This window comes from Heptranchias perlo, chromosome 10, assembly GCF_035084215.1.
Source record: "Heptranchias perlo isolate sHepPer1 chromosome 10, sHepPer1.hap1, whole genome shotgun sequence".
NCBI lineage: Eukaryota > Metazoa > Chordata > Chondrichthyes > Hexanchiformes > Hexanchidae > Heptranchias > Heptranchias perlo.
In genome coordinates, this window is record NC_090334.1 from 85,809,463 (window position 1) to 85,821,970 (window position 12,508).

General features: G+C 45.6%; 1 protein-coding gene across 1 annotated transcript in view; it reads right to left on the bottom strand.

Annotated features, from left to right (window-relative positions):
• LOC137326807 (heme transporter FLVCR2-like) overlaps positions 1 to 12,508 on the bottom strand; it is a 172,940-nt gene that overhangs the window by 48,079 nt on the left and 112,353 nt on the right. The window contains exon 8 of the mRNA XM_067992201.1: positions 5,216 to 5,327. Coding sequence (XP_067848302.1) covers positions 5,216 to 5,327 — 112 coding nt within the window. The remainder of the gene's footprint in view (positions 1 to 5,215; positions 5,328 to 12,508) is intronic.

Sequence of the window (12,508 nt, forward strand, 5' to 3'; positions counted from 1 at the left end):
GATGACGGGCGGTGATGACGGGTCGACGGTCGGTGATGACGGGCGGTGATGACGGTCGGTGATGACGGGTCGACGGTCGGTGATGACGGGCGGTGATGACGGGCGGTGATGACGGGTCGACGGTCGGTGATGACGGGTCGACGGTCGGTGATGACGGGTCGACGGTTGGTGATGACAGGTCGACGGTCGGTGATGACGGGCGGTGATGACGGGCGGTGATGACGGGCGGTGATGACGGGTCGACGGTCGGTGATGACGGGCGGTGATGACGGGTCGACGGTCGGTGATGACGGGCGGTGATGACGGGTCGACGGTCGGTGATGACGGGCGGTGATGACGGTCGGTGATGACGGGTCGACGGGCGGTGATGACGGGCGGTGATGACGGGCGGTGATGACGGGTCGACGGTCGGTGATGACGGGTCGACGGTCGGTGATGACGGGTCGACGGTCGGTGATGACGGGTCGACGGTCGGTGATGACGGGTCGACGGTCGGTGATGACGGGTCGACGGTCGGTGATGACGGGTCGACGGGCGGTGATGACGGGTCGACGGGCGGTGATGACGGGTCGACGGGCGGTGATGACGGGTCGACGGGCGGTGATGACGGGTCGACGGGCGGTGATGACGGGTCGACGGGCGGTGATGACGGGTCGACGGGCGGTGATGACGGGTCGACGGTCGGTGATGAACAGGACCACGTGCGGGTTAGGATACGGGCAGCAGAGGTTTAGATGAGCTAAAGTTTGGGGAGGGTGGTGGATGGGAGGCGGGCCAGGAGAGCTTTGGAATAGTCGAGTCTAGATGAGGGTTTCAGTGGAAAATGGGCTGAGGGAGGTTCGGAAGAGGGGAATGTTAGAGATGGGAGTACGCAGTGGTTGATAAAAGATTTTAAAATGATGAAGGGTTTTGATAGGGCAAGACAATTCCCTCTGGTTGGGAGTCAGTGATTTAAAATTGTCACTAAGAGTGAGGAGAGGAGTAAGGAGAGATTTCTTTACACAGAGGGTTGTTAAAGTTGGAATGCTTTGCCACAGGAAGTGGTTGATGTACAGACCATTACATTTTTTAAGGGGCAAATGTTTGAAGCAGAGGAAGATACAGGCTTATGGGGAAAGAGCTAGGGCAGTGCGATTAGTTTTGATTCGCACTAGGCAACTGTTAGCACAACAACAACTTGCATTTATATAGCGCCTTTAATGTAATAAAACATAAGAAATAGGAGCAGGAGTCGGCCATTCGGCCCCTCAAGCCTGCTCCGCCATTCAATCAGATCATGGCTGATCATCTACCTCAACTCCACTTTCCCACCTGATCCCCATATCCCTCGATTCCCCGAGAGTTCAAAAATCTATCGATCTCAATCTTGAATATATTCAATGACTCAGCATCCACAGCCCTCTGGGGTGGAGAATTCCAAAGATTCACAACCCTCTGAGAGAAGGAATTTCTCCACATCTCAGTCCTAAATGGCCGACCCCTTATCCTGAGACTGTGCCCCCTAGTTCTAGACTCTCCAGCCAGGGGAAACAACCTCTCAGCATCTACCCTGTCAAGCCCCTCAGAATCTTACATGTTTCAATGAGATCACCTCTCATTCTTCTAAACTCCAGAAAGTATAGGCCCATTCTACTCAATCTCTCCTCATAGGACAACCCTCTCATCCCAGGAATTAATCTAGTGAACCTTCGTTGCACCGCCTCCAAGGCAAGTATATCCTTCCTTAGATAAGGAGACCAAAACTGTACACAGTACTCCAGGTGAGGTCTCACCAAAGCCCTGTACAATTGTAGTAAGACTTTCTTACTCTTGTACTCTAACCCCCTTGCAATAAAGGCCAACATTTGCTTTCCTAATTGCTTGCTGCATGTTAACTTGCTGCATGTTAACTTTCTGTGATTCTTGTACAAGGACACTCAAATCCCTCTGAACACCAAACTTTCTTAGTCTCTCACCTTTTAAAAAAATATTCTGCTTTTCTATTCTTCTTAACAAAGTGAATAACCTCACATTTCCCCACATTATACTCCATCTGCCACCTTCTTGCCCACTCACTTAACCTGTCTATATCCCTTTGCAGACTCTGTGTCCTCCTCACAGCTTACTTTCCCACCTAGCTTTCTATCGTCAGCAAACTTGGATACATTACACTTGGTCCCTTCATCTAAGTCATTAATATAGATTGTAAATAGCTGAGGCCCAAGCACTGATCCTTGTGGTACCCCACTAGTTACAGCCTGCCAACCTGAAAATGACCCATTTATTGCTACTCTCTGTTTTCTGTCCTTTAACCAATCCTCTATCCATGCGAATATATTACCCCCAACCTCATGAGCCCTTATCTTGTTTAACAACATTATGGGGCACCTTATCGAATGCCTTTTGAAAATCCAAATATACGACATCCACCGGTTTCCCTTTATCTACCCTGCTAGTTACACCCTCAAAAAACTCGAATAGATTTGTCAAACACTATTTCCCTTTCATAAACCATGTTGACTCTGCCTAATCATATTATGATTTTCTAAGTGCCCTGTTACCACTTCCTTAATAATGGATTCCTGCATTTTCCTGACGACTGATGTCAGGCTAACTGGCCTGTAGTTCCCTGTTTTCTCTCTCCCTCCTTTCTTGAATAGTGGGGTTACATTTGCTACCTTCCAATCCACTGGGACCGTTCTAGAATCTGGGGAATTTTGGAAGATCACAACCAATGCATCCAATATCTCTGCAGCCACCTCTTTTAGAACCCTAGGATGTCGGCCATCAGGTCCAGGGGATTTGTCGGCTTTTAGTCCCATTAGTTTGTCCAATACTTTTTCTTTACTGATATTAATTGTTTTAAGTTCCTCACTCTCATTGGACCCTTGATTCCCCACTATTTCTGGTATGTTTTTTGTGTCTTCTACTGTGAAGACAGACACAAAATGTTTGTTTAACGTCTCTGCCATTTCCGGATTCCCCATTATAATTTCTCCTGTCTCAGCCTCTCAGGGACCAACGTTTACTTTCGCTAATCTCTTCCTTTTTATATACTTGTAGAAACTCTTACAATCTGTTTTTATATTTCTTGTTAGTTTACTCTCAGATTCAATGTTCTCCTTCTATCAATTTTTTGGTCATCCTTTGCTGATTTCTGAAACTCTCCCAATCCTCAGGCTTACTGCTCTTTTTAGCAACATTATAAGCCTCTTCTTTTAATCTAATACTATACTTAACTTCTCTAGTTAGCCAGGGCTGGATCACTTTTCCCGTGGAGTTTTTATTCCTCAAGGGAATGTATATTCGTGAGAATGTTCGCCATTATTTATCTACCGTAATATCTTGTAATCTAATTTCCCAATCTACCTTAGCCAACTCGCCCCTCATACCTATGTAAATGGCTTTGTTTCAATTTAAGACTCTAGTTTCGGACTTAACTACATCACTCTCAAACTCAATGTGAAATTCTATCATATTAAGATCTCTCTTTCCCAGAGGATCCTTTCCTATGAGATTACTAATTAACCCTGTCTCATTACACAATACAATTAAAATAGCCTGTTCACTAGTTGGTTCTTCGACATATTGTTCTTGAAAACTGTCTTGAATGCATTCCATGAACTCGTCCTCCAAACTACCTTTGCCAATTTGATTTGCCCAGTCTATAGGCAGATTAAAGTCCCCCATGATTATTGCATTACCCTTGTTACATGCTCCTCTAATTTCCTGATTTAGACTCTGTCCAACACTATAACTACTGTTAGGGCTTGTTTTTACCCAAATCGCTACTCTGCTCTACAAGGCCCAAGGCGCTTCACAGCAGCGTATTCAAATAAAATTTGACACCGAGCCACATAAGGAGATATTAGGACAGGTAACCAAAAGCTTGGTCAAAGATTTAGGTTTTAAGGAGCGTCTTAAAGGAGGAGAGGTAGAGAGGCAGAGAGATTTAGGGAGAGAATTCCAGAGCTTAGGGCCTAGGTAGCTGAAGGCATGGCCGCCAATGGTGGAGTGATTAAAATCAGGGATTGGCAAGAGGCAAAAATTGGAGGAGCGCAGAGATCTCGGAGGGTTGTAGGGCTGGAGGAGGTTACAGAGATAGGGAGGGGCGAGGCCACAGAGGGATTTGAACACAAGGATGAGAATTTTAAAATCGAGGCGTTCCCGGACCGGGAGCCAAGGTAGGTCAGCGAGCACAGGGGTGATGGGACTTGGTGTGAGTTTTAGATGAGCTCAAGTTTATGGAGGGTGGAAGATGGGAGGCCGGCCAAGAGAGCATTGGAACAGCCGAGTCTAGAGGTAACAAAGGCATGGATGAGGGTTTCAGCAGCAGATGAGCTGAGACCAGGTGGAGACAGGCGATGTTAGAGGTGGAAATAGGACAATGGACCAAATGACTGCCTTCTGTGCTGTAAATTTCTATGGTTCCATCACATTTTTCTTAAATGATTCCAGGGATTTTGTCTCCACTACTGTATCTGGGAGTCTGTTCCCTGTATTTATTCCTGCGTGTGAAGATGAACTTCCTATCGTGAATTTACCTTTTACTAATTTGAACCTGTATCACCTTGTCCTACTCTCATATCTTAGTTAAAAGTAATTTTCCAGATTTACCTCATTTTATTTACCATCTTATGAACCTCTACAACGTCCGAGTCCTCTCGAGATGAAAAGTCCAAGCTTCTGCAATCTTGTCGCATAACTCAGAGCCTGCTATTGGGGATCAGTCTTGTGGCTCTTTTCTACACTGCCTTCGGCTCTTGAATATCTCCCTGTGTCTCAGTGACCAGAACTGAGCCCAGTACTCAAGATACAGTCTGACCAGAGCAATGTACAGTTTGATCATTACGTCCTCTACCTTGTTTTGGCTACTTAGTGGAATATTCCATTGGGTTTGTTGATTGTTGCTTTGCATTGGTTGAATGTTGATCATAGAAGCTTGTAGGCCTCTCTCAACTTTATCCTTAGGTGTTAGTTTTGGCAGTAAACAGGAAAAAGGCACCGTGCAAAATCAGCCCTCTAGAGGGGCCTCAATTCAGTGCAGAAGGGCCGAATTGACAACACAAGCAAAAGCACAACTTCTCACTACTCCTGCCTTAGAGTAGAATGAAAGTTGAGGTTTTAGATGTATTAAATAAATGAATGCATGTGAATTTATACTGAAGTATTAAAGTCCTCTCTCCAGCAATGCATTTAACCTGATGATTCTATATAAATACAAACTCGCACTTACCTGTTAGAATAGTTCCCACCAGGAGAAATACAAAGATGAAAATGTTTCCTGCCACAGTTCCAAAGTGATCAATCAGTTTACCCTGTGAAATGGTAAAAATGATTCCAAAAACCTAAAATACAAAAAAAATTATAATTTAAGGACATCTCAGCATTTTTTAAGCAACATTTTCTCAAATTTGTACTAATTTTGGGGATCAGATGGGGTAGCATCTTAGAAATCAAGCCTTGAAAGTAAGGGACAAGAAGTTAAAAAGAAGCTTGTTCCCAGATGTTCGCAAATCATCACTTTTTAAAACAAAGTTCAGAAACTTCAGCTGAAGTGTTTGGCCCAAAGTGCAAGAAACCACCAGGGGATAAAAGGAGAGAAGATGAGGTTAATCAAGAAACGGTAACTAGGAGACACCAAGCTTGGGTTTGAAAAGCTTGCACGCTCTAGAAGAGAGAGATGAGGAGTTTGACAGTTTGAGGACCTGGGAAAGAATAAACTACAGTAGCAGGTAGTGTGATGGGTCCTAAATTAAACACAATGAGGATGTAGGAAGGAGGAAGAGTGTGTAGGATGAGGTCCTTGCAGCTTAGCAGGAACAAGAGGGAACTTCAGAACAGCAATGATCATAATAGCAGCGTTAGAGAGAGAGAGAGAAAGAGCAAGAGAGAGAGAAAAAAAGAGCAAGAGAGAGAGAGAAAAAGAGCGAGAGAGAGAAAAAGAGCGAGAGAGAGAGAGAGAGAGAAAAAGAGCAAGAGAGAGAGAGAAAGAAAAAGAGCGAGAGAGAGAAAGAGAAAAAATGGTTGATATTATGCCAGTATCACTGACAAAAAGCTTTTTTTGTATCTTGTCGATGACAGCGAGAGAGGTGTCAGGAGGAGCATCTCCAGACCAGCTGCTATGCAGCAACATTAAGTGATTTAAAGCACTTCAGAGGTAGTTGCTGTATGTACAAGAGAGAGAAAAGTAAACATGTAGTGGTGATCTTGGTGTACATCCTACAGGCAATAGCAGATGCTTGGAAGGGCACCCGCCAGCCTGCTCGCTGACCAGGAGAATTGCTAGTGGTGTTGAGGTGACATAAAATGGAAAGAGGGAAATAACAAACACATACTAACTAACTCTAACCCTAATATCTGCCAGCAGACTCAGAACTTTTTGATCCGATTTTCATAGCAACCAATTGACTTAAAACTACAAAGAGCACAACAATGAGTTAGTAGTGAAATGGTCAAACTCTTAAAATGTCAAAGAATGTCTGAGATTGTAACACAGGTACTCAAGTATCATGGCCTCATCAAGAGAAGGTGTGAAGGTTAAACAGAAGTCAGTGTGCCTTTACTTTAATGAACGTGCAACATGGTTGGTGATCCTGTCTGATGCCAGTGCCTGCTTCCCCCCATCAGTACTGTTTCCTCTTGTATTTCGATGACAATAACCAGCAATGCAGTTTCCAATGCGAACGGGACTTCAGTTACCCAACACTCTGCCACTGGTGAAGGGGAACTGCCAGGAAGTTCCTATGAGAACTGCAGCGGCTTCACAAGAGTATAGTATTCAAGGCTAGCCAGCATCCCACTGGCTCCATGAAAAGCACTGAATGTCATGGATGCTCAAGAGGCTCTGAAGCTCAGACTGTGGCGATCAGCAATGGTTAGGGCAAGCGATTTGCTGCAGCACAACATCCTGTGACCAGCCCCGTGAATTTTCATACTGACTGGACGTTGTGCACTTCGCTGCTCAACTATCATCATTTTGCATAAAAGGTCCCGGAGGATATTGCTGCAGGAGTTCCTCAGGGCAGTGTCCTCGGCCCAACCATCTTCAGCTGCTTCATCAATGACCTTCCCTCCATCATAAGGTCAGAAATGGGGATGTTCACTGATGATTGCACAGTGTTCAGTTCCATTTGCAACCCCTCAGATAATGAAACAGTCCGTGCCCGCATGCAGCAAGACCTGGACAACATCCAGGCTTGGGCTCATAAGTGGCAAATAACATTTGCGTCAGACAAGTGCCAGGCAATGACCATCTCCAACAAGAGAGAGTCTAACCACATCCCCTTGACATTCAACGGCATTACCATCGCCGAATCACCCACCATCAACATCCTGGGGGTCACCATTGACCAGAAACTTAACTGGACCAGCCACATAAATACTGTGGCTACAAGAGCAGGTCAGAGGCTGGGTATTCTGCGGCGAGTGACTCATCTCCTGACTCCCCAAAGCCTTTCCACCATCTACAAGGCACAAGTCAGGAGTGTGATGGAACACTCTCCACTTGCCTGGATGAGTGCAGCTCCAACAACACTCAAGAAGTTCGACACCATCCAGGACAAAGCAGCCCGCTTGATTGGCACCCCATCCACCACCCTAAACATTCACTCCCTTCACCACCGGCGCACCGTGGCTGCAGTGTGTACCATCCACAGGATGCACTGCAGCAAATTGAAAGAAAAAGCATACAATTCTGCGAAGATTAGTGTCAGGTCAGAAGATTGGACAGAATATAAAAAACAGCAAAGAATGACCAAAAGAATAATAAGAAGGGAGAAATTAGAGTACGAGAGAAAGCTAGGTAGAAATATAAAAACAGATAGTAAGAGTTTCTACAGGTATTTAAAAAGGAAAAGAGTAAGTGAAGTGAGTGTTGGTCCTCTAGAGAGTGAATCTGGGGAATTAATAATGGAGAATAAGGAAATGGCGGATGAATTGAACAGATATTTTGTGTCCGTCTTCACTGTAGAGGATACAAATAACATGCCAGAAATAATTGTGAATCAAGAGGTGAAAGGGAGGGAGGAACTTCAAACATTTACAATCACCAGGGAAAGGGCTCTGAAAAAAATATAAGAACTAAAAGCTGACAAATCCCCAGGTCTTGACAGACTTCATCCTCGGGTCTTAAAATAAGCAGCTGCAGAGATAGTAGATCCATTGGTATTAATTTCCCAAAATTCCCTAGATTCTGGAAGGGTCCCATCAGATTGGAAAATAGTGAATGTAATTCCTCTATTCAAGAAAGGAGAGAGACAGAAAGCAGGAAATTACAGGCCAGTTAGCTTAACATCTGTCATAGGGAAAATGCTAGAATCTATTATTAAGGAGGTTATAGCAGGGCACTTAGAAAATCTCAATGCAATCAGGCAGAGTCAACACGGCTTTGTGAAAGGGAAATCTTGTTTGACTAATTTATTAGAGTTCTTTGAGGAAGTAACAAGCAACGTGGATAAAGGGGATCCTGTGGATGTGGTGTGATTGGATTTCCAGAAGGCTTTTGACAAGGTGACACATCAAAGGCTACAAAGAAAAAGGGTGGCACTGCCAAATGTAGAGCCCCCTGGTTGTCTAGAAGTATACGGGGCAAGATAAAGCAGAAAAAGAAAGCTTATGACTGTCACAGAAAACTAAATACTGCAGAAAGCCTAGAGGAGTATAGAAAGTACAGGGATGGCGTAAAAAAGGAAATAAGGAAAGCAAAGAGAGGGCATGAAAAAATATTAGCGAGTAAGATTAAAGAAAACCCAAAGATGTTTTATCAGTACATTAAGAACAGGAGGATAGCTAAGGAAAAGGTGGGACCTATCAGGGATGATCAGGGTAACTTGTGTGTAGAAGCAGAGGATGTGGGTAGGGTTTTAAATGAATATTTTGTCTCCGTGTTCACAAAGGAAAGGGATGATCTGGACGTAGTAGTTAAAGAGGAGAGGTGTGAAATATTGGATAAGGTAAACATAACGAGAGAGGAAGTACTAGAGGGACTGGAATCCTTGAAAGTTGATAAGTCACCAGGGTCGGATGGATTGTTTCCGAGGCTACTGAAGGAAGCCAGGGAGGAAATAGCGGATGCTCTGAGGATCATTTTCCAATCCTCACCAGATACAGGGGAGGTACCGGAGGACTAGAAGACTGCAAACGTAGTAACATTGTTTAAAAAGGGTACGAGGGAAAGGCCGAACAATTATAGGCCGCTCCGTCTTACCTCGGTGGTGGGCAAACTATTAGAATCAATACTGAGAGATAGGATAAACTGTCACTTGGAAAGGCATGGTTTAATCAGGGAGAGTCAGCATGGATTTGTTCAGGGAAGGTCATGCCTTACAAATCTGATTAAATTCTTTGAGGAAGTGACAAGGAGGATTGATGAAAGTAGTGCAGTGGATGTTGTCTACATGGATTTTAGTAAGGCATTTGACAAGGTCCCACATGGCAGACTGGTCAGAAAGGTAAAAGCCCATGGGATACAGGGAAATGTGGTGAATTGGATCCAAAATTGGCTCAGTAACAGGAAACAAAGGGTAAAAGTGGATGGATGTCTTTGCGAATGGAAATCCATTTCCAGTGGTGTGCCACAGGGCTCAGTGTTGGGTCCCTTGCTGTTTGTGGTATATATCAATGATTTGGACTTAAATGTAGGGGGCATGATTGGCAAATTTGCAGACGACACAAAAATTGGCCGTGTAGTTGATAGTGAAGAGGATAGCTGTAGACTCCAAGAAGATATCATTGGGTTGGTGGAGTGGGCGGAAAAGTGGCAAATGGAGTTCAACCCGGAGAAGTGTGAGGTAATGCACTTCGGGAGGGCAAACAGTAAAAGGGAATACGCAGTAAACGGGAATATATTGAGAGGGGTAGAGGAAGTGAGAGACCTTGGAGTGCATGTGCACAGGTCCCTGAAGGTGGCAGTACAGGTACCGAAGGTTGTGAAGAAGGCATACGGAATGCTCTCCGTTATTAGCCGAGGTATAGAATACAAAAGCAGGGATGTAATGATGGAACTGTATAAAACGCTGGTAAGGCCACAGCTGGAGTATTGTGCGCAGTTCTGGTCACCACATTACAGGAAGGATGTAATTGCTCTGGAGAGAGAGAGTACAGAGAAGATTTACAAGAATGTTGCCAGGGCTTGAAAATTGCAGCTACGAGGAGAGATTGGATAGGCTGGGGTTGTTTTCCTTGGAGCAGAGGAGGCTGAGGGGAGACTTGATTGAGGTGTACAAAATTATGAGGGGCCCAGATAGAGTAGACAGGAAGTACCTGTTTCCCCTAGCGGAGAGTTCAAGAACTAGAGGATATAGATTTAAGCTGATTGGTGGAAGGATTAGAGGGGACATGAGGAAAAACCTTTTTACCCAGAGGGTGGTGGGTGTATGGAATTCGCTGCCCGAATTGGTGGGAGAGGCAGGGATCCTCAACTCTTTTAAAAAGTACCTGGACCTGCACCGAAAGTGCTGTAAGCTGCAGGGCTACGGACCGGGTGCTGGAAGGTGGGGTTAGAATGGGCACCTGGTTGTTCTTCGAGCCGGCACGGACACGATGGGCCAAATGGCCCCCTTCTGTGCTGTATCTTTTCTATGGTTCTATGATCCCCTGGGTCCCCAGTGTATATTTCCAGTAGTCGATAGTGCTCTGGGTCCCCAGTGTATATTTCCAGTGGTCGATAGTGCTCTCGGTCCCCAGTGTATATTTCCAGTAGTCGATAGTGCTCTGGGTCCCCAGTGTATATTTCCAGTGGTCGATAGTGCTCTGGGTCCCCAGTGTATATTTCCAGTAGTCGATAGTGCGCTGCGTCCCCAGTGTATATTTCCAGTAGTCAACAGTGCTCTGGGTCCCCAGTGTATATTTCCAGTAGTCGATAGTGCGCTGGGTCCCCAGTGTATATTTCCAGTAGTCGATAGTGCTCTGGGTCCCCAGTGTATATTTCCAGTAGTCGATAGTGCTCTGGGTCCCCAGTGTATATTTCCAGTGGTCGATAGTGCTCTGGGTCCCCAGTGTATATTTCCAGTGGTCGATAGTGCTCTCGGTCCCCAGTGTATATTTCCAGTGGTCGATAGTGCTCTGGGTCCCCAGTGTATATTTCCAGTGGTCGATAGTGCTCTGGGTCCCCAGTGTATATTTCCAGTGGTCGATAGTGCGCTGGGTCCCCAGTGTATATTTCCAGTGGTCGATAGTGCTCTGGGTCCCCAGTGTATATTTCCAGTAGTCGATAGTGCTCTGGGTCCCCAGTGTATATTTCCAGTGGTCGATAGTGCTCTGGGTCCCCAGTGTATATTTCCAGTAGTCGATAGTGCTCTGGGTCCCCAGTGTATATTTCCAGTAGTCGATAGTACGCTGGGTCCCCAGTGTATATTTCCAATAGTCGACAGTGCTCTGGGTCCCCAGTGTATATTTCCAGTAGTCGACAGTGCTCTGGGTCCCCAGTGTATATTTCCAGTCATGATGTGGAGATGCCGGTGATGGACTGGGGTTGACAATTGTAAACAATTTTTCAACACCAAGTTATAGTCCAGCAATTTTATTTTAAATTCACAAGCTTTCGGAGGCTTCCTCACATCGTTCACCTGACGAAGGAGGAAGCCTCCGAAAGCTTGTGAATTTAAAATAAAATTGCTGGACTATAACTTGGTGTTGTAAAATTGTTTACATATTTCCAGTAGTCGATGATCCTCTGGGTCCCCAGTGTATATTTCCAGTGGTCGATAGTGCTCTGGGTCCCCAGTGTATATTTCCAGTGGTCGATAGTGCTCTGGGTCCCCAGTGTATATTTCCAGTAGTCGATAGTGCTCTGGGTCCCCAGTGTATATTTCCAGTGGTCGATAGTGCTCTGGGTCCCCAGTGTATATTTCCAGTAGTCGACAGTGCTCTGGGTCCCCAGTGTATATTTCCAGTAGTCGATTGTGCTCTCGGTCCCCAGTGTATATTTCCAGTAGTTGATAGTGCTCTGGGTCCCCAGTGTATATTTCCAGTAGTCGATAGTGCGCTGGGTCCCCAGTGTATATTTCCAGTAGTCGATAGTGCGCTGGGTCCCCAGTGTATATTTCCAGTAGTCGATAGTGCTCTCGGTCCCCAGTGTATATTTCCAGTAGTTGATAGTGCTCTGGGTCCCCAGTGTATATTTCCAGTAGTCGATAGTGCTCTGGGTCCCCAGTGTATATTTCCAGTAGTCGATAGTGCTCTGGGTCCCCAGTGTATATTTCCAGTAGTCGATAGTGCTCTGGGTCCCCAGTGTATATTTCCAGTGGTCGATAGTGCGCTGGGTCCCCAGTGTATATTTCCAGTGGTCGATAGTGCTCTGGGTCCCCAGTGTATATTTCCAGTAGTCGATAGTGCGCTGGGTCCCCAGTGTATATTTCCAGTGGTCGATAGTGCTCTCGGTCCCCCGTGTATATTTCCAGTGGTCTATAGTGCTCTGGGTCCCCAGTGTATATTTCCAGTGGTCGATAGTGCTCTGGGTCCCCAGTGTATATTTCCAGTGGTCGATAGTGCTCTGGGTCCCCAGTGTATATTTCCAGTGGTCGATAGT